General features: G+C 45.2%; 1 protein-coding gene across 1 annotated transcript in view; it reads left to right on the top strand.

The window, feature by feature from the left end:
- The window catches only part of PSEN2 (presenilin 2), a 30101-nt gene extending 22089 nt beyond the window's left edge, over positions 1-8012 (top strand). Inside the window, exons 11-12 of the mRNA XM_026658202.1 lie at positions 1342-1460; positions 5548-8012. Of these exons, the coding sequence (XP_026513987.1) occupies positions 1342-1460; positions 5548-5703 (275 nt within the window). The 3' untranslated portion in view covers positions 5704-8012. The remainder of the gene's footprint in view (positions 1-1341; positions 1461-5547) is intronic.
- Positions 8013-22277: the final 14265 nt, after the last annotated feature.

The following is a 22277-nucleotide window of genomic DNA, read 5'->3' as shown; positions in this document are numbered from 1 at the left end:
GCCACCAGGGCCGGCTCTGGCTTTTTTGCCGCCCCAAGCAAAAAAAACAACCAAAAAAACCCACAAAACGTGCAGGGCGGCCAGAGCGGCGAAACAAAAAACCCAGGGTGCAAAATTTTGGTGCCACTTGGCAGCTTGTGGCTGCCTCCCCCTGGGCGGGCGGCGGCTGCACTCTGGCTAGCGGGACTCCCTGCGCTGCAGATGTGCCCTTGCTAGCAGGGAGGAAGGAGCGGGGGGGGGGGGGGGGAAGAGAGAGAAGGGGGGCAGCCAGGGCTTCCTTCAGCTTGGTGCTCGCCCATCAGCCCCTCCCACCACACCGCCTGCTGGGAGGTCTCTGCGCCGCTCCCGTCTGCAGGTGAATTGAAGGTCGACAGGGAGGGAAGGACGCGGGCTGCCGGGCTTGCTGCAGACTTGGCACTGGCTGGGGCAGACGGAGCAAGCAGGGTGCTCCTCTCCTCCGCACCACCGCCCCCTACAGGGTGGCCGGAGCGGCGAACCAAAAAAGGAAAAAAAATTGGATTGGACAGAATGCCACCCCTTAGAATCTGCCGCCCCAAGCATGAGCTTGCTCGGCTGGTGCCTGGAGCCGGCCCTGACCGCCACGCACCCCTGCCCCAGCATACCCAAACTGCTGCTCCTGGGCTGCCCCTGAGCCAGCAATGGCCGCTGCAGAAGTGATGGAGGTCACATAATCCATGATCTCCATGACAGACGTTCAGCTTTAGTTATAATTGGTATAAGAACATCTAAAGTCCGGTAATCATAAACTATGCTGATTTAAGCACTTTTATCCTAGTATAACTGCCTGTGCTAGGGAGTTGGACCCATTTTAACTATATCTGTGTCTAATCCAGTATAGTTTAAACTGGTACAAAATCTATATGTAGAGCAGCCCATACCATGCAAATGTTTACTATTTTAATGGTGCCCACTGAGCTTGAGACAGTGTCATGTTGTGTGGGCTCCAACAGGCCAAACAATAGTAACGCTGGAGCTGGTTGGAGATTAGGTTTGCAGAGGGTGGGAGAAGAGAAGAAATTCTTTCCAGCTGAAATCTTCCAACCAGCCCTAGGTAATTTTGACAGAAGAAATGTCCTGGAGTTTTGTGCCTCTATAGAGGAAAGTCCATTGGTTTCTGTGAAGTGAAAAAGTAGGTCTATTCAGGAAAGGTCCAAATAACTGTCCCATGAACACTTTAATGTTGTCAGCATGGTGGTCTGAGTCATTAGTCAAGAGTAGAAACTTTGACCAGTTTCACTGGAGGAAGGAGAAGGGATGGGTGTAAAGCAAGGAAAACAGAGAGAAACAGGAGCATTGATGTGAATTTTTCACTTTTAACAGGGGGTGTCAAGCTGGGCCTTGGAGACTTCATATTTTACAGTGTGCTTGTAGGGAAAGCAGCTGCCACTGCTAGCGGAGACTGGAATACAACACTGGCCTGTTTTGTAGCCATCCTTATAGTAAGTAAAACTGTAAGTTTTTTTTTTTTTTTTTTTTCCCCTCTTTTTAATATACTTTGGCATTGTAACATTGATGGACATATCACCCTAGGATTGGACAGTAACTGGTCACTGTTAAATATTTAATTACTGCTGTGTAATATAGGGAGAAACCCACACGTGAATCTACCCACCGTACTGTATGTAAAGGTGATCAGCATAGGCGGGCACTCTGATATCTGTGGGACAAGAATGTAATCAACTCTGGACTGTGCCTCTGGGCAAAAAAATCCTTAAAGAACAAATAAGGGCTAGTCTAACTAGAAGTGCTACAGCGGCGCAGCTATGCCTCTATAGCAGAGGTGGGCAAACTACGGCCCGCGGGCGAGTCCTGCCTGGCCCCTGAGCTCCCGGCCGGGGAGGCTAGCCCCTGGCCCCTGCCCCGCAATCCCCTCTTCCCCAGCAGCCTCAGAGTGCCATGCTGCCAGCACTCTGGCCCACTGCTCCTGCTGGGCAGCACAGGTGGCGGGGCTGGCTCCAGCCAGGTGGCGGGGCTGTGAGCTCCTGCTGCTCTGAGCAGCATGGTAAGGGAGCGGGGGGGTTGGATAAGGGGCAGGGGATCTTGGGGCAGTCAGGGGACAGGGGTGTGACTAGGCGTTGGGGCAGTCGGGACAGGGAGCAGGGGGCGGTTGGATAGCCATGGGAGTCCCAGGGGGGCTGTCGGGGCAGGAGTGTGGATAGGGGTCGGGGCAGACAGGAAGCGGGGGGGGGGGTTGGATAAGGGGTGAAATCCTGGGGGGCAGTTAGGGGCGGGGGTGTGGATAGGGGTTGGGGCAGTCATGGGACAGGGAGCAGGGGGAGGGGGCGGAGGGTGTGTGTGTGTGTGTGTGTGTGTGTGTCAGGGGACCAGGAACGGGGGGGATTGGATAGGCGTGGGAGTCCCAGGGGGCAGGGGTGTGGATAGGGGTCGGGGCAGTCAGGGGACAGGGAGCAAGAGGGGTTGGATGCGGTCCTGGGGGGTGGGTCCCAGGAGGGGGTGGTAAGGGGAAAAGGAGTGGGGGAGTTGGATGGGTTGGGAGTTAGGGGGCGGGAAGTGGGATGGAGCGGATAGGGGGCAGGGGCCTGGCTGTTTTGGGGAGGCACAGCCTTCCCTACCCGGCCTTCCATACAGTTTTGCAACCCCAATGTGGCCCTCAGGCCAAAAAGTATGCCCACCCCTGCTCTATAGCATGTCTGGCGAAGATGTTCTAAGACTATGGGAGAGAGCTCTCCTGTTGACTTAATTACTCCATCTCTGTGAGAGGTGGTAGCTGTGTCGGCGGACGAAGTCCACCCGCCGACATAGCGCTGTCTACACTGGCACTTAGGTTGGTGTGATTTACGTCGCTCAGGGGTGTGAATTATAAATGGTAGTGTAGACAAGCCTTAAGATCCACATCAGCTTCTGCATGGAGATCATGGGGCAGTGGAACAAGGATCTGGGAAAAGCAGTTAGAATTGACCTGCTGGTGTTCTTGCTTCAGTGGCTAGAGATCAGGGACTTTTGTCACAATTAAGATTGAGTACTGAGATCTCTGGGCTTGATTGGGTCAAAAAATCTGCCTCTGGACAACAGGAGCTGCTTCAGAAGGATAGAAGAGGTTTGTGCTTCTCTCTTGTATTAGTAACCCCTGACAAAGCTCATCAACTTGTCAAGATAAAGAATCTTCATCAGTTTCAGGCTATCAGACAGAGGTGTGTTCTGTTCCAGTGTTTGCTGGGAAGCAACAGAAATGCTGTAGACTAACTCCTCTGAAACAGTCCTCTTCATAGGCACTGACTGTGTGGGTGCTCTGGGGCTGGAGCACCCAGGGGAAAAAATTGGTGGGTGCTCTGCACCCACCAGCAGCCAAGCTCCCTGCCTCGCCCCAGCTCACCTCCGCATCCTCCCCTGAGTGTGCCACGTCCCCACTTCTCCCCCCAGCGCTTGCCACCACGAAACAGCTGTTTTGCGGCATAACAAGCTATGGGAGGGACGGGGGAGGAGCAGGAACACGATGTGCTCAGGGGAGGAGGCGGGGCTGGGGTGGGGATTTGGGGAAGGAGTCCAGTAGGGGTAGGGAGGGGGCAGAGTTGGGGCAGGGACTTTGGGGAAGGAGTTGGAATGGGGGTGGAGTGGGGTGGGGGAGGTCGAGCACCCACTGGCACCAGGAGAAGTTGGCACCTATGGTCCTCTTCACTGTGAAGAAATTACCATATTGTAGCTGTCGTAGAAATCTGCTAGCTTCAAGGTCCTGTTTCTCTGACTTTCCAGCTCCAGAATGGTCTGTGTTGTGTAGTGCTCAGCCATCCTTGTACAGACCTGCAGAGAGCACATGCAGAAAGAAACCATGCCCATTCACAACCATGATGGTTAAAATCCTATTTTTGTCGCACTCCTCATCCGTACCCGCCCAAGCTGGGGAAGCTAACGATCCAACCAGCAGACCAAATTCAGTGATGTATCCTGGTCACGTGTCACCTGAGACATGTTGTGCATACGCTAAGAAGTAGTACAAAATTAAAGCTTTGATATTGGACTGCATTTCTACAGCGAGGGGTTGATTTTTTTTTTTTTTTTTTTTTTTTTTTTTTTGTGCCCCAGCCTGAGGCATGGGTTGCTGAGGCTTGCAGTAGTGCTTTACCTGTCTCCATTCCACTAGTTTTCATTTAAAACCTAAATCTTCCCCTAAGCTCTACTTCATGTTACTGAAGTGAAGTTTCAAACTTGGGGGAGGCAGTGGAAATTTCACTCCACCCATCGCTATATAGTGAGGTGAAATTGTCCTTGCATAGGAGTGGACTTCCCCCAAAGAGCCTGCCATGTGGGTGGGCAGGTTTGGAGCTTTCTTCATTTAGCGATGCTGGTGGTGAATGTGCCTATCGTAGTTTTGAAATACGTAGGTATCTTTTTTGGATTAAAAGACTTATATAAACAAGGGTTGTGGAACCTGTGGTTTTCCTCAGATAAACAGGCTAGGTATGAACAGCTAGTCTTAACAGAAGATTTTTGCTTATAAAAACCAGTAGAGATCCATTGACTTGTGCACTGCTCTGTCCTCTGGAGAAATTGGTTCATTTCCTAGTCCCAGTGTCTTGCTCTACATGTATGGAGGAGCTGTGTTGCAGAGGCGGTGTGTGCATGGCTCGCTCAGCCTTTCGTTTTGGAAGGGGTTTGAGAAAAGAATTTCCTTGATGGTAAGAGATCCCTGGAGGGGGGAGAGTGCAACACTAAATGACTGACTTGAATTAGGTTCTAATCAGCCTTAAAATCTAGGGATCTTGATTGAAAAAAGGACTGGGTCTGCTTATCACTGGCTATTGGATGTTCCCCAAAGTTGAAGGGAAACCTAACATCTCTCACTGGTGATAATCCTTTAAAGGAAAGAATTCAGACAACTGGATTATATGCCAAGGAAACAATACCCAGATGTGCATGTGCACTCTCCTTCCCACTCTCTCAAAAACCTCCCAAAACTACAACTTTTGGCTTTGATGAAGATGCTCCAGTTAAAACTGAGACCTTGGCCTGCTTTACAGCTACCAATAGTGTTTACCCCAGAATAAGGAGAGAACTAGTCAGAGAGGAACTAGGGTTTTTTTTGGTTTTGATTTTTTTCCCATAGACCTTGACAACTGGAAAGGTGTTTAAAAATAGATTTATTATGTGCTAATCCCTGTATGGAAAACGAAGCTTGTGTTTGTAGCTGACTAATTTGAACACTTATCTGTAACTGATCAGTAAATGCTACATAAAGGTGTACAACGAAGATTTGAAATATGTAAATAAATTAACTTTTCAATGTTAGTTGTAGATTAACGAGGACATTTGGTACCTCTTGCTTATCCTGCCTTCCTGGCTGAGAGAACTTGTGATCTAGATTGCTGAGGGAATCCCACATGTCCTCAAACTGTGGGTCAGAAAATAGGTTGTCACTGTGTGTGAAGTGGGGGACTAATCCCCTCTAGCCCAGGCAGACTTCCCTTTTCTATGCAGTATATAGTATATTCATGTACTGTGGTGCCTATAATGAAAGCATTTCTTCTTATGTGTAATGTCTTCCTTTGTCTTTGTTCCCCTCTATGGTAGGGTTTATGCCTGACTCTTTTATTGCTGGCTGTGTTCAAGAAAGCATTGCCTGCTCTTCCCATCTCCATCACCTTTGGGTTGGTATTCTACTTCTCAACAGACAACCTGGTGCGACCTTTCATGGACACCCTTGCATCCCACCAGTTGTATATTTAAAGGTGAAGACAGATGAGTAGGAAGATTTTTTTTTTTTTTTTTTTTAAGCCTTTGCTGTGAAGTATGGCATTTTAAATGAGGAAGTTGTATAGTTTTACACTTAGTGCCATATATTTTTAAGAAAACTTTTTAAAACTATCATGGGATACTTAGTAAAATCTAGTAGCTAACATCTAGGGCTTTTTCAAGGGAGTTAGGCACCCAGCTCCTATTGACATTCACAGGAAGTTGAGTACCTAACTCACTTGGGCTCCTTGAAAACCCAGCTTTGGCATTGGTGCCTGAGCAGTACCTGAATGCACTTAGAGAGAGTCTGTGTGTAGTACAGGCTGACCGAGATGAAGAACCTCACATGTGCATGTAGGGGGAGCCTAGGATCTGCGTTTACGCTTTGACCTGGAGTTGCAAAGAGGGTTAATTGTACTTAAATTGCACAGCACTTTGAAAGTGAAAAGTGCTAACACTAATTAAAAGTAAGTCACAGAATCATAATTAGACAAGTGAGATGGTGAGCGTACATACAGGAGAGTAGACTAATGTAATTGGCTTGTGAGAGTTTGACAGGGAGACTGCTATTCCCATAAGGATGTTTCCAACACTTTGGGCCCAATTCTGGAAGCCTCACTGAAATCCAGATCTGACCCTTTGTCTAAAAAAGTTGCTTACTATTACCCTAATGAGATGTGGCAAATGAAGTCCTGCTTTGTAACAAGACGTCCTTGGGTGGGATCTAAAAGCATGAACCTCTACTGGCTGAGCTAAAAGCTCAAAGGCTGTGTACAAACTCATAAACTCCTAAGTGGATGAGCCACTCTGGAAGTGAGAGTTACATTTTTCCTGTCTTTTCCTGGCAATTAAAGTGTTAGGAAACATCTTCTTTGTTCACCATTACAAACCTCAGATGACCAAAAAGGTTGGAAATATGACAGAACTTCAATTAAACTAGTTGACCTGTAACTTCCTGTGTGTATTCTTGGTCTGATTCCTGTGTGTAATGTAATCACTGTAGGGAGAACTGTTACCTCTCCTTTATAAAGAGATTCTTACACTGACCTAGGCTTGACTTATCTATTTTTTTGTATTGTTTAAATACTTTTTGACAAGCTTAGAAAAACTATATAAATATTTAATGTAAGAGTGACTATTTTGGAAATACATTGCTACAGTTTGTATCAAAATGTGGATATGATTTTTTTTTTTTGATCTGCAGTCTGTTAATCTAAATAAGGCATGATTGAAGCTGAATAATTACAAGACTAACATGACCCCATTAAAAACTACAGCACTTGTTGCCAGCTAACATCACGTGTCTGACTCAAGCTTCCTGGTAGATGTGTTAACCATTCCGTTTTTCAGTGTGGTTTTTTTCTTCCAAAAGTCCATTTCTAAGAAATATAACTCCTTTGATTTAGCTTGAGTGTCAAGTGCATAAACAAGTTCTTATTTTTCCTCAACAGTTAATCAAAGTGCAAAATATTGTATTGTGAGAGACTTGTGTGAACGAATGTGATATGATCCACAGGAGTAAAAATTAATGTCTGCAGATATTCTCTTTAGAAGAGGCACTGGATAATTTATTTTTAAAATTGTTTTTCCAATAGACTTGTTAAATCTAACCTACTTTGATATTTAAAAAGATGCTTATTTAATATCAATATATTAATAAAGATTCATTCAGATAGTTTAAAAATTTTTAATTTGGGTGTTTCTAGAGATTTTATGTATCTCAGCTTGGATAAACAACTCAGTTCTGCTTTTTGAGTCTGTGTCACTGTCATTTTTCTCACTCCTGCTCTGTGTTGGTTACAAATGCTACAGCAGAGTAGTTAGTTGTTACTAAAAGGGGTTTCCATGAGAATCTAAAAATAATGAGCATATTTCTGTTTGGTTTTAAGGTTTGTAAGTGTTTTTGGTCTTTTAATAAAATCTCTAAATTTTGGGCCAGATTTGAATGTGATCACATTCAAAATATTTTTAACTAGATGAATTTTTCCCCTCAGATAACAGTGTGGAGTGGGTGTCAAATCTTTATATACAGTGAAGAAAATGCTGCAAGCTACACACGTTTGTGGCCTATGTATGTGAGAATGAACTTATTTTAGGCAATCTGAAATTGTAAATGAAGGAACAAAGGGGTGTAACTCATCTAGGGTAAATTGACGTAACTCTGATGGTGCTGTACTGGTTATATCAGCTGAGGATCTATCCTTGAATGAGCACCTCTGCCTAAAATCTTTCTTCTGTATGTAATTTAAAAGGCAACTTTTAACAGACTGTTTAGTTGCGCCGACAATATTATCTTCGAGGTGTGGTGGTGGAGTATATTGTGTGCCTACATTAGAGTGGGTTTAACTGTGCAAAAGTTTATATATCAACTTATATGTGTACAACTTTTAAAATGACCTTGGGTGATTCTTACATAGTATGAAGTTCTCTGATGTGCACATGTGTTGCACAAAAGTGAAACTTTGCTCATGATATTCGTGTGGTGCAGAAAACATGAAAAGGGAAAGGAGAATGGCTAACCTAAGCTTTTTCCAAAGACTCGAAGGAGAATTTGGAAGCTGCAGCACAGTGCCCAGTATGTGAAACCTTTTACCTATGCACTTGCAAGGTAAATCAGTCCTGTGACCCAAAATTTAATATTTTTAGGTAAGTGGTGTGTTGTTTTTGTGTGTTGATTCAATAAAGCACCTAAGCATGTGCTGTAACACCTAACAAAATCAGTGGGACTTCAGCATATGCTTAAGTGCTTTGCTGAATTGGGATTTTAGTGGCCTTGCTAGTCAAGACATGGACTATCTCCTACACTGTGTACAGCACATGTCACACTGGAGCCCTGCTCTGAGTAGGTCTCTGGCTGCTGCTGTGCTATAAATAACTAATATCAGTAGGAGGGCAAGGGACTCTACCAGGCACGGCACAGGGACCAAGATTCTGTATCTTAACTGTGATACCATTCTTAAAGACCAACTTTTTAAAACTAAGCCAAATGTGGGTGTATGTGGTATAACTGAACAGGATTTGGCCCATTCTCTCCTGAACAAGTTAATCATCCACCAAAAAAAAAAAAAAGCAGCCAACAGTAATTCTGTTTCTTAGAAATGTCTGCAAATGATTTAATGTGGTGATATCTTACAGTCCTGCAGACAGTCCCTGGATGATGATGATAAAACTAGTCACATTTTCAGCTGCTGTTTCCTCCTCTTTCACCCCAGTTTGAGAGTCTTCAGGAGGCACTTGCTGTTTAAACTTGACATTACTACTCTTTCACCATAATTGTACCTGGGACTATATGTATCTATAGATGGCCAGATCCATGCTGCAGGGAGCTTGCAAGCTTAAGGTCCTGATCCTGCAAGCTGCTATGTAACTGGTTGTCTCAGTTTGTGTCAAGCCTTCAGGGAATGTCTTGCAGGGTCTGAGCTTTCATTAGATTTACTTCAGGGGAGCCATGCCACTTGTATTAGCTGAGGATGATGGTATCTAAGAGGAAAGACCGTTACCTTTCAGACAGATGCTGTATGCCTGGAAGAGACAAAGGAAACACTAAAGCAAGTGTAGATACTGGATAATTGTGCATTGGCGGCAGAATGAAAGTGGAGGATGTGGTGAGAGTAGCAGAAGGTGGGTTTTGGGTACGGGACAAGGATGGGAATGGAGCATGGGAGGAGACTAGCTAGTCTATTAGGACTTTGATAAGCACCCAGTTACCTAGGGCCTGGCTTTCAGAGGTGCCCAGCACCAACAACTGCAGTAAATGGGGAGCTGCAGGTCTTCTGCCCTTTGCCTCCTTGCTAGCTGGTATGAGGTGCTGTAGGCTGGGTAGAGAGGAAAGACTATGACAAATGTAGTGACTGGTACTGACTAGTCCTGTATGTTCGCATGGATGTGATGAGAAATCCTCAGCAGTAATTGATCCCACTGCATGAGATGCCTTAAAAGGGATCACTAGTTGTATTTTCAAGCTATGAGGCAGAGAGGAGTGATACCTGTAATGAATGTGCCATATCTCAGCTATTCGTATGGAAGATTCCAGTTCCCTGAACTCCAGAAGGGAGTGGGGCGGGGGAGAGGGCATCTCTTTCTATTCTGCCTCCATTGTGGATCGGGGCATTCTGGTCACCTCTGCGTCCTTCCCCGCCTAGCAGAGAGACTGGAGGGTCTGTCAAGGGGAAAACTGCTGGTGAAAGTGGCTGCTGAGACTCCAGCAGCTTCATTGGCGGATGTTGACGGGTCTTCTGCTTGTTACTTGGAGCATTTACCGCATTATTCAAAAGAGGGCTGGAGGTCTGAGTCTATTGACCTTCAGGGACATTTTGAAGGGCCAGTGTTGCACTGAAATCAGGTTTGTGATGCCTTTGTCGATGTATAATATACCGTAAGCAGCAGCAAAGCCATAAATGAAGCTGGCATTGAGGGATGTGTACGGTGCTGCTGTGCCACCTCTTAGCTAAGTCTCTCCAAGTGCTTTATGACCATGCATTAATTTAAGCCCCTGACAACCCATGTGAGCTCAGTGCTGTTAGCCCCATTTTCAGATGCGGAAACTGAGGCACAAAGGGTGTAAGATATTTGCTCACTGTTGCAGTGTGTGTCACTGGCAAGGCCAGAGAGAGAAGCCAGCAGTCTTGACTCCCACTCCCCTGCTTGAACCACTAGTCATCCAGTCTCCCTTCGTCTTCGTCTCCGCTCAAAACAAAGCTCCCAGTCAGTTCTGTCTTACTCTTCTCAACCACATGATCTGTAAGTTAATGACACTGACTATTCTTAATGTTCTTTTTGCTTCTAATTTCATCTACATTTTAAATTGAATTTGGGTGAGTTGTTTTCTTGATTTCCTGTTTTCTTCACTTTCTGGACTTTAAACAGCTATTGGAGCTAGAGATATCCCATGACCACCACCAGAGGGCAGCATGTCTATAGCAAATACCACCAACCATTTTACAAGATCATTTGTAGGGCCCTACCAAATTCAGTCCATTTTGGTCAATTTCAAGGTCATAGGATTTTTAAAATTATAATTCCCCCCCCCCCCCAGATATTTAAATCTGAAATTTCAGTGTTATAACTTTAGGGGTCCTGACCCAAAAGGAAGGGGTGTGTGTGTGTGTGTGTGAGAGAGGTTATTGTAGGGATCTGGGTATTGCCACCCTTACTTCTGTGCCCCTGCTGGTGGCGGCACTGCCTTCAGAGCTGGACAGCTAGAGAGCGGTGGCTGTTGGCTGCGAGCCCAGCTCTGAATACCAGCACAGCAGGATGGCATGGTATGATATTGTTACTCCTGTGCTGTTGCCTTTAGAGCTGGGCCCTCGGCCAGCAGACGCCATACTCCGGCCACCCTGCTCTGAAGGCAGCACAGAAGTACGGATGGCAATACCATGATCTCCCCCCCCCCCCCACAAAATAACTTTGCGACCCCTCTTGTGGATCCCAGTTTGAGAAACGCTGGTCTCCCACATGAAATCTGTTTACTAGAAGGTAAAAGCACACAAAAGACCAGATTTCAAAGGGGGGGGGGGACCAAATTTCACAGTCCATGATGTGTTTTTCACAGCTGTGAATTTGGTAGGACCCTAATCATTTGGCTCTCCCTTCATACAACCCTTTTTTCCCCTCCTGCTGAAGCTAAAGCCTTTTTAACCTACCCTATTGCAACAAGATAGCAGGCAAACTTTGGCTTCCAAACATCGCCAGAGCTTTGGCACAGCTGGGGACAGATTTTGAGCTGATGTGAGCTGATTCTGGTGGAAGCTGTTTAAAACATGCAGCCAGCCACAGTTCTGGCTGTGTGTGCTGGGGTATTGCACAGATGTAATTTTTGGTTTGCGGGTGTGGTTTGCTTTTCTTTTTAAGCAAAACAAAGCTTGAAGGCCCTATTCTAGGGCTTTGCATAGCCCTGCCAACTCCTGCTGTAAGTTAAAGCAGCCTAAAGTTTTCTAATGTGCATTCTGCTTTCCAGGGGACCTGTAGGTTCGGGGAAGCAAAACAGTAGCCCCAGTGCTTTGTGCTCTGTTCACACCCCCTGCCTGTCCCCTCTTCATTTCCCCAATATGCCCCATAGACAGGTGTTGGGGACAGCCCTTATATCACCTGTAGATGGGCCAGGAACCCCCCTGTACTTTTGTGGCTCCTTTATGGAGTGGTGAAAGGGGCCTTTTGTAACTGCGCCTAGGCGCAGTGTGTGTTAATGCAGAAGAGTGGTATTTCAGTTTAATAGGGAATTTTTTTACATGTATTAGATGTAGGAGGATTTGTGTCCTTATCCAATTTCTCACCCAAATAACTTACATGACTCCCATTACTGTAGTGCCTAAACACCTCACAGTCCTTAATGTCATTATCCTCACCACAACCCTGTGAGATAGGGCAGTACTCTTATCCCCATTCTTCCGAGACTTTCTAAGCGACTTGCCCAAGGTCATGCCGGAACTCTGTGTCAGAGCAGGGAATAGAACCAGTATCTCAGACCAAGGCCCTGAAGGCTAGGTCATACTTCCTCTCAGGCCTCATCCTTTACTATGGCCTTACTGTCATACATCTCATATTGTGCCCTAAGTCAAGCTGCTATGCATGCTCTGGGTACTCAAGGAGTTAACCAAGTCTAAGCAGGGGGTTGTTTATCTTCCACTACATACCGCATGTTTAACTGTTTTGGCTGGTGTGAGTAAGGGCATTGGCTGGTGTGAGTAAGAGCACGGTTTGTCTGCATGGCTGAAGGTGTCAATGGTCAGCACTATTTATGGTATATTAAAAAAAGATATAAATAAACGGAGGCTTTGAAATGATGGCAGCTGGAATCCTTTATAGCTAAGCTAGGTATGGGGCCAAGCAGCTGCCCTGGAAGCTTACCAAAACGGGGAGGTGTGTGTGTCAACTGCAGCCTGGACTAAGTGGCAGCTCTCAAGGCCATCTCAGGGTTAGACTAGTGCAGAAATAGTGTAATGTGCATGATCCAAGCCTTCCAGGGATGAGCAAAAGGAGTGAGCCACAGCTCAGAAGGGGGCAGCAGGAATAGCCTCTGCCTACTTGCTATCAGATAAAACAGATGCCCATGCTCAGGCCCTGATTCTTGACTCACTCCTTATTTACACTGATGTAACTCCATGGTGGTTCCGAATTTAAATAGAGTAAAACCATTGGCGTTGGAACAATTTGCAGGGGGGCGGGGGAATGCTGAAAGCCATTGAACAAAACTGTAAATCCTATATATGATGGAAACCACTTCAAGCCTGGGGGTGCTGCAGCACTAGAATCACCTCTAGTTCCAGCACCCCTGGGTAAAACCACTGCATGTGAGAGGGGAATCAGGTCATGTCCTTTAACCTATCCCACACCATCCTCAACTCTTCCAAGGCTAAACTCCAACCTGCTGCAGCTCCCATTGAAGTCAGGGGGACTTGCATCTCTTTACAGAGAGTCTAATTTTATTACCCACAAAATATCAAATTGGTGTAAATCACACACAGGAGCCACCAGATAATTGTGAGTTAACAGGATTTTTGCCACTTATCCCTTCCCATAGTTCATGCCCATATTTGGCCGTGGGTCAGGAAAGTACCATACTGCCTTTTTGTGCTGAATTTATTTTATTCACATTTAAATAATAAAAATCTCTCCAAGGCTCAAGGTGCCCTGAGATTAAATTAGCAGCACAATGAAATCGCAGCAGCATTAATACAATTTCAAACAGGAACTCAGCCAGCTACTCACAGAGAGTCACTTTCAGGCTTTCATCATGCTGGGAAGCATGCCCCAGCCCTCTCCAAAAACCCTATCAAACGTGGCTTTTGCAGTGTGCCTGGAAGATTGACAAATTTGGGCTACATTGAACTCAAAATAATTAGTAACCAAGAATTATGGATTGTGTGATTTTTGTTTTGTTAAATTAAAAAAAAGCCCCATGATTTGTCATTGTGTGACTCGGGGGGGCGGGGAGGTGAATGAGATGGCAAATATACCAAACTGTATCAGAGAACGTTTAGTGCTGCCAAGTCAAACTGTGGGTCATACAGAAAGCTAAGGGAGAGCAGAAGTGCTCAGCAGCCATGCTCTGGCCACACAAAGCCTCAGAGCAGTGGACTCCCAGTGAGATCTTCATTTCCCTGACTGGAAAGAATTCAAGGCTTTAAAAAAAAAAAAAAAAAAAAGCTGAAGGCCTATAAAGGTCAGTTCTGAAGTGACAGCTTCTTTATCCAGATCTGCCCACTGTTACCAGTGCACATGCACAGTTCAATGAACTTAGACAAGGTTGGGGAAATAAAGGTTATTTAGGGCATGAAACAATGCCAAGACACCTGACTTTTTAAACTATTTCCAGGAGTTTTGCCATTTCCTGCACAACCATCCTGTGATTTCTCTAAAAGCAATGCCATGATGAATGAGTCCCCTTCCTGGGAGGCTTATGCTGCCCAGGGTTTGAAAGCAGATTTGACCTTTTTATATAGATTAATCCCAAGCAGCCCTATGTGTGGGTTTGTAGTGGGGACAGTGCAGAAATGAATCGGCCTGCAATGTGTAGCCATAGGCTGTCTTTTGAGAAAAGTGAGTGCAAGGTGGCACCTTGGGTCTGCTCCACCTTGAGCCATTGGAGGCTCGACACCCAAGATGATCTCTCAAGGTCCCTTCCAGTCCCACTATTATATGATTCTATGGAATAGTCTGGGATCCATAAGGAGGGTGAAATCTACACCATTTACAGGTAGTTCCTCATACATCGGACCTGGAGGGCAGAGTCTTTTCCAGAAAAGCAACTAGGGAGAGCTTTACAGTTATACTAATAGCTTACACTTCCCTACTGACTTTCCTCGGAGGCTCTCAAAGCATGTTATGCACTTTAAAGGATCAAGCCTCATTAACAGCAGGGTGAGGCAGAGGATTATCACTCAGCCCTGTTGTACAGATCTGATAAGTTAAATGGTTTCCTCAAGGTCCCAGGGAGAGTCTGTGGCAGAACCCAGATATGCTGACTCCCATGCTTGTGTCTTAACCTCAGGGACCAGTCATTCTTTTTCAGCGACTTTAGCTTACTGTTGAACTCTTTTTTGTCTGACCGATGTGTGTCTGAGCTCAGCCAGAGAAGGCAAGTTTTGCCACTAATTGGTTTTATCTGCACAAATACAAACGTGGAGGGTAGAGCCCAATGGCTGAATTAAACAGCCTTCCCTGACTGACCTCAGGAATGGACCATCCGCTACCAGTCAGCAGTAAAGGGGCCTTGTATAGCTCAAATGTGCAGATATCTCCCACCCCCAAAGGACTGGCTACTGGTAATGGGCCAATCACTGGCACTGAGCTGAATTCTCCCCAAACTGTGACCCCCCCCCCCCCCCAAACTAGTGACTTGCACCTAGAGCACGTCCATTTGAATTTAAACAATCCAGCACTTCAGTCTGTGAGAGGGACAGAAGCTCATTTCCATAAAGCTGTCCCCTCTCAGTTGGTTCTGCTGCTAGTATCATGAGAGAAACATAGAAGTTCACCATCAGGGCAGCCTGCTTACAAAGAGCAACCTTCAGCAATGTGGAAGAAAATATATTCTCTTGTGAATAATACTTTCAGACTGGAGTAATCATCCCCAGTGCTTCTCACCCTCCAGCGGGACTAAGTTAGAATGAATCTCTGGGAGTGGGTAGTAAACTACTGAGAGCCAGTGCAGCTGGAGTCTAACCAGCCCTGATTTCTAAGAAGCTGGATCCAGTAGGACTCCCCCCCACCCTTTTTCTTGTTATTGGTAACTGTGATCTTCCCCCTGAACAAGCCTGGCACAGGGCCAGAATGTAAGACCTCCCCTCGCTTGCATGTAACTTGGCACAATGGGTCTTCTTCAGTATGCATCAATGTGGATGCCGCTGTTGATGTGCGTGCATCTCATGCACAAGGCCAGAGGAGTATTTTTTTGCCTAGAAGTGTCTGTTGGGACCATGCAAGCTCCCTGTGCTTCCTTGTGCTCTCATATGAGGGCATAAAGGCCAGGGCAGACACCACCTTCCCTCTGACCTCCCACGGAGCCACTTAAATTAGCCAGTGGGAGACACTGATACCAGTGGTGCGTGCTAAGCCCCACCCCCTCTTGGAGATAGGTACCTAAATTCAGGCTGAAGCCTGCCTCTGCTTAGCACTCCATGAATAGGAACCGGCTGCCTAAGACATTTCTTGTGGGAATGAGTTAGGCGCTGTAGGAGAAGTATAAAATTAAAGAATTAAAGTTAAAGTTTAGTTAAGGAAATATATATGTGTTGTAAAGAAAGGTCCTGACTAGCAAGTAGAAGGCAGGCCTTGAAAATAATGAGTTATAAGGCCAGAAGATATAAAGGAGGGAGGATGTCTAGTTCAAAGAATAACTAATTGGATAAGGGGAAGTTTCTAAGAAGGAGGCCTCTGACCAATAGGGGTGATGGTTTTAAATCAAACAGTGAATCTGTCTTAAAATGAGCCAACACAGCCCTTCCAACCCACACACCCGTGGCAAAGCCTGTGTGAACCCAGGTGCAATGGGAAACTGTTGCACAGCTAAAAGGAGGGGAGTAAAGGCCTTGGGAAGAAAGGAGATTGTAAACCTTATGTGGATTAAGACTGGAAATAAGGGCGAATTGTCTCAAATTGATTGCTGAAGTCAGTAATTGGCAATGACATCACTTGTTAGTTAAAGGGTATAAAAAGTAAACTCTTAAAGGGCTCACTGCTAATATCTGTCTGACCACTTTGGAGCAGACCAATATGGGTCTGAGCCCCCTGGGTTTCACCCATTTGTAAATATCTTGATTAAAATGCTTAGAAATGTTTTGTTACTGTTTGGATGTAGTAAGTTGCTTATAAGTTAGACTTTTTTAGGCATGTTTAGAGTAACTGCATAAAGTACCACCATTTGGCTATGGATTTAATAAAGGAATTTATAATTTCCCATAATAATAATTTCAAATATTAATAATTCCAACTGGCACCTGCCTTGATCCCATACAAAACCGCAAGGGGGTAGGGAGCCTGAGGAGGCAGCAGGGGTCAGGGATGCCAAAATACAAGTTTGACCAGGATGCCATTTTCCCTAAGGCCACTGAGCAATGGGATATTCTGATGTATTCTCCCACCGTCGCTCCTGATTAAACTGTTCCACTGTGGATAAATATTGAAAGAGTGATTGGAGCAGGGAGACAGGATGCAGGACCTCCCACCCTAATTCCTGGACTACAGAGTCATTTTCTTACACACACACTCTCTCTCTCTAGCCCCATGACTGTTTTACTCTTGGGGGAATTCTGTGCCACTGTGCATGTGTGGAATTCATGTCTCCCCGCAGAATTTTGTTTTTCTCTGCAGAAAATACATTCTGCAGTTATGCCTTTCACCCACCAGGGACTGCTGTGGCTCCAGAACAGAAGGCAGCTGCTCCCAGGTGGGAGCAGTGAACTGCAGATAAGGAGAAGAAAAGGCTGCATTCCTCACAGCACCCTGACTGCAGAGCCAGGTGAGGAGGTATGGGATATGCAGAGGGCAGACAGAGTGGGGCACATGGGGCTGCTGGGGGGGTCACAAACTGGGGTTTGGAAGGGCTAGTGTGGGGGACAGACTGGGGCAGGGGCTGAATGGGAAAAGGGGTGCAGGGCCACACGGGGACGGGGAAGGGGGTGACTGAGTGGGAATGCAGGGACAGAGGAGGAGGGGTGGCTGAATGAGGGTGCAGGGAAACATGCAGACGGGGGAGGGAAGTGGATGAGTGGGGGTGCAGGGACACATGGGGACAGGGGCAGATGTGTCTGACTGAATGACAGAGGCTAAGGGTCTGCATGGGGGAGGCTTACCAACTGCCTAACAGTCCCTCAGTCCCCACCCTCCCCCCACAGTGGTGCAAGTAGAAATCATTTCTTGCCGGTACTGCACTCATAGGTGGGACACAAGGTGGGCACATGACCCTTCATGTGACTCCTCCCCAACCCTAGCCCAGAGCCCCCATACTCTCCCTATCCCCTCCAACAACCCCCCTTACCTGTCTAAAATTTTACAACTGCATCTGTTGAACAGATGCAGTTGTAAAATGATGCTTTGGGCCCCTGGTGTCACCTGTATTTCCAGGTGTCATTGAGGATCCAGCAGCATGCCAAATTGAAAACTTCTTAAATGAAAGAAGGATAGGAAGGACAATCACCTCACTTTCCCTTAACACACTATCAGTGCCTCCCTTATGTCCAACCTAAGCTTCTGCCAGCTTACCTTTATCTAAGTATTGCTCTCCGCCAGGCACTAGGAAAGCAAAGATGCTGCGCCATCTGGCTTTGATGGAAAAGAGGCATAGAACTGTGTGTGCCATGTACATCTTGATAGAACTACAGCCCAAATTGTTTTATTATTTTCCTCAACATGACATACAGGAGGGGCAATCAAAATCAGCTTGGCAGAACGTGCATGAGAACTGCCTCTGGACGGATAAGCAATTGATCAAAATCACATTCTCTGATCTCTTGGGGCCAAATCCTGTTCCCATTGAGATCAAAAGGAGTTTTCCTATTGAGTTCAATGGGAATAGGCTTTGACATTTGGAGATGAAAGAACAAAACCAGTCAAGCAAGGACTATGTTGCTTATACCACAGGTATCAAAGCCTGATGACTCATTTGAGAAATTCAGCAGACATCTGATCTTTGCTGTCTCCCTTGCAATGGACAATCAATGAGGCTAGAACAGTCTCTGTACCATATCCAACTCATAAATCCATCTGCAAAGGATCAAGGAAATATGAAGGCTCCAGATTACCTTAAAGTCCGCAGACCCTTGGTTAGAATTCTCCCATTAGTATATGTTCATAGTCCAGAGGCTGGAGCAGGAAAGAGGCAAAATGGAGATGTTTCCAGGCCAGGGCCTTTTCGCTTCTGCCAAGTGCCAAGTAGAGGGAAATCTGTTCTCACTGTGAAAGATGGTGTTTGGAGTCACATGGGCAAGTTATATGTCCATCACCCCCACCCATATTCTAGTTAGAACATTCACAAAAAGTCCATTAGGTGTAGACAGGTGTCTTCCAGGGTCCATTGTGAGCTAAGTGTTCCTGAGTGGACCATTCAATTTGGCTTGTCCCTTCATGTGCTGGCTAAATACCTTGTGGGTGTTACCACAGGAGCAAACATGTAGTAAATATAACTAATATTCATAACTTCAGATACCAAGATGAATACACATGCATAGAAATAGCATAATCGTAAGTATCAGCTATTTCATGCACATGACTATTCCCAAAAGAGATTCTGAAAAATCACACCACATACCTGAGACCTTATATGCCAGCACCATGCCCCACTGGAGTTTTATCTGTTTTGTAACAACAGAGATGGAGCCAGTGACATGACTCTGTTTAGCCTAAAAGGGAAAGATTAATTTGTAGCTGTTCAGGTGTGACTGCACCTTTAGTCAGTGAGGGCACACTGGCTGGCACACATTCAGGTTAAGGGGCTTCAATGTTTCTTTGCAGTTAACTTTGTAATGTTCATAAACCTGGCATATGCTGAGGTGGCTTGAAGCATAACACAGGTTTTTAGGTTTGCAAATCTGTGAACCTCTGCCTCTTTGAGATTTTCTTGTTTGTTTGTTTGTTTTTGCTAGTCATAATATGGGAGGGTATCCTCTCCGCCCTCTGCTCGTGAGATTATGTGTGTGTCTTGTAGCACTCTTCTGAACACCAGTTGGAAGGATTTTTTTCCCCCAGCAAGTGTGGACTGATTCTTTTCTCTTAGAAGGCATGTAATTTTTTCAGGCACACACTGATTAACACAGAAAACAATTGGGGCTGTTAATTTTCTATGGAATTTGAAGAAAGTTTAAGGCCAGCTATATTTTCTAGTACAGTGATGAAATGGGTGTTTGTATATACCAACATCAACTTGCTTAACTACTCACTTTTCCCCAAAATATGTAGTATTTCAGTCTGTTTATATGGAATATGGGAGTTGGGTGAGTTTCAGCATATGTATGACTTATTAAAAGACAAATTTTAAGTAGAACTGTATCCTAAACTGCCTTATGGTATTGTACCCAAACATTGCATATCAATGGGAGATTCAACTTCCTTTAGAGGAACAGAACAGACTCCTGAAACTCTTACTACAAAAGTGGTCCATAGTCATGTAAATAGTCCCATTGTCTTCAATAGGATTGATCAAATGATTAAGGGTTTACAGGATTAGGTTCCAAGTTTGTAAATTTTTCTGGATGAAACTGACAATGCCTGAGCTGTTAGATCAGAAGCTTCATTCGAATAAAGGTGGGCAGATGTGTGATAAGTTTTAACTCCGTTGCTAAGATGAGGAACATATTTTCAGCAAAGTTCTTGGCAGATTCCTGAGGCAGCTGGTTTAAGGCCATCAGTGTCTGGCATTATTATCTTCACTTATAGTTCTCTCACCCACAAAGCTGGAAAATGAGGCATTTGTTTCCTTTGTTTTGCTGCTCCAGTTCCAGTTAACAAAATGCATGTTAGACTAGTTTGGCTGCAAAGAAGAAATCTGTGTACACTGGGGACAACACCTGATTCCCATCAGGCTGCAGAACTGGGCTGACATCAGAATCCAAACATCCTCTGGTCAGTGCAAGCAGAGGCATTCCTCTTATGATTTGGACTTGATGTGATGCAGTATGAATGTCATGGATAATTCAGACCAATGGGGAGAAACAGAATCAAAAACACTGTTTAAACACCTTCTGTCTCTCTCTCTCCTTCCTCCCTCTTGGGGACTCCTGACCATCTTAACAATACAATACATATGCTAACAAACTTAAACAAAGCTTTGTGCTGTTAAAGCCATATAAAGAATGAATGCCCTCCTTAGCTGCGTTCTGCTCCTTTATGGGAGGCTAGCCCCAGGTTTTTCCGGTACCCCATACCCACTAAAAATCTCTTGCTGGTACTGCGTACTGGAGGGTACTGCCCTACTTGCACTCCTGCCCCCACCCCAAAACCCCCACTGTTCCATACCTTTCCCCACCCACACCTAACAACCCTTCAGGTTCACTCCCAGGCTCCTTCCCAGCAGTGACTTCCCTCTCCCTCAGCTCCTGTATTACACAAGACTCCTTGCCCAAGCCTTTGCACTGCTTCTGAGAGGTATGGGAAATACATTTCTGTATTGTAGTTAAAAAATGAATTATGACTCAAAGTTCTGTATTAATATGCCTAGTAAGGAATCTATTTGTCAAAAAAACATTTTCTGAATCTTTTTGGTTGTCTGTATTGTTACAGACATACTTTCTGACAGGTATTTACCAAAATAATTGAAACTGGTATTGTTATATTGTGTTGTTTTGACAAATAAAATATGCAAAATTTTAAAATATTGTGGGCAGAATTTTTAACTTTTTGGCACAGAATTCCTCCAGGAGTACTATTTAAGTATTTATCCACAGTGGAACACTCACTGGGCCAGAAACTCACAGGGCATCAGAAAATCAGGAGGTATTCTCTGTGCCTTGCACAATAAGTAAGATAGATTCTTCAGTGGGAACTCAGATGACATAGGGTAGGCAACCTTACCGACAAAGGGAGATGCCTCCCTTTCATAGAACTGGCATCCAAATTCAATATAGCAGTAGGCTAAATTAAGATAAATACCCATTTAAAGGAAGACATCTGAAATAGATTTATTCTAGCTGAGAGTAAAGAAAATATTTCTGATACAGTAAATATTGTGGAATTAACCTTAAACAAGTGTCATGCAACTTCCTAGATATAGAGAGTTTTGGAGATGTGAGTATTGAAAATAAAAAACGTTAGAAATCTTCAGATTGAAAGATCTTCAGGACAGAGATCATAGAGAACTATAAATCTGTACAACACCTAATACAAAGGGGATCCAATGTTGATCCATCTGGTTGAAGATGTCATGTTTGCCTACTCAGTTTTAGAGCCACAACTATTTTAGATACAGTCCGTACATAGGGTAGTAGAAAGAGTTGAGATGGAGTCTTCCTCATTGGATCGTCTCACCTCTATGGTGGTAGTTCAAATCCAGCCCCTCCTGGCATTGAGTTGAATGTTTTATAGGTCTCTGTTCAGTTCCTAATGGACAAAGCCCAGCTAACCTGGTGGCTGAACTTTGTGACTTTGTCCTCACCCACAACTATTTCACATTTGGGGACAATATATACCTTCAAATCAGCGGCACTGCTATGGGTGCCCGCATGGCCCCACAGTATGCCAACGTTTTTATGGCTGACTTAGGGGACGAGAGCTAAGGAAGCGTTGTTCTAACGCCCCTACTCTACTTGCGCTACATTGATGACATCTTCATCATCTGGACCCATGGAAAGGAAGCCCTTGAGGAATTCCACCATGATTTCAATAATTTCCATCCCACCATCAACCTCAGCCTAGATCAATCCACACAAGCGGTCCATTTCCTGGACACTACTGTGCTAATAAGCGATGGTCACATAAATACCACCCTATACCGGAAACCTACTGACCGCTACACTTACCTATATGCCTCCAGCTTCCATCCAGGACACACCACACGATCCATTGTCTACAGCCAAGCTCTAAGATATAACCGCATTTGCTCCAATCCCTCAGATAGAGACAAGCACCTACAAGATCTC

This window comes from Terrapene carolina, unplaced genomic scaffold (assembly GCF_002925995.2).
Source record: "Terrapene carolina triunguis isolate 2854851 unplaced genomic scaffold, T_m_triunguis-2.0 Scaffold406, whole genome shotgun sequence".
Lineage (NCBI taxonomy): Eukaryota > Metazoa > Chordata > Testudines > Emydidae > Terrapene > Terrapene triunguis.
The sequence above is the reverse complement of the archived record's forward strand: the minus strand, read 5'-3'. Positions and strand labels throughout refer to the sequence as shown.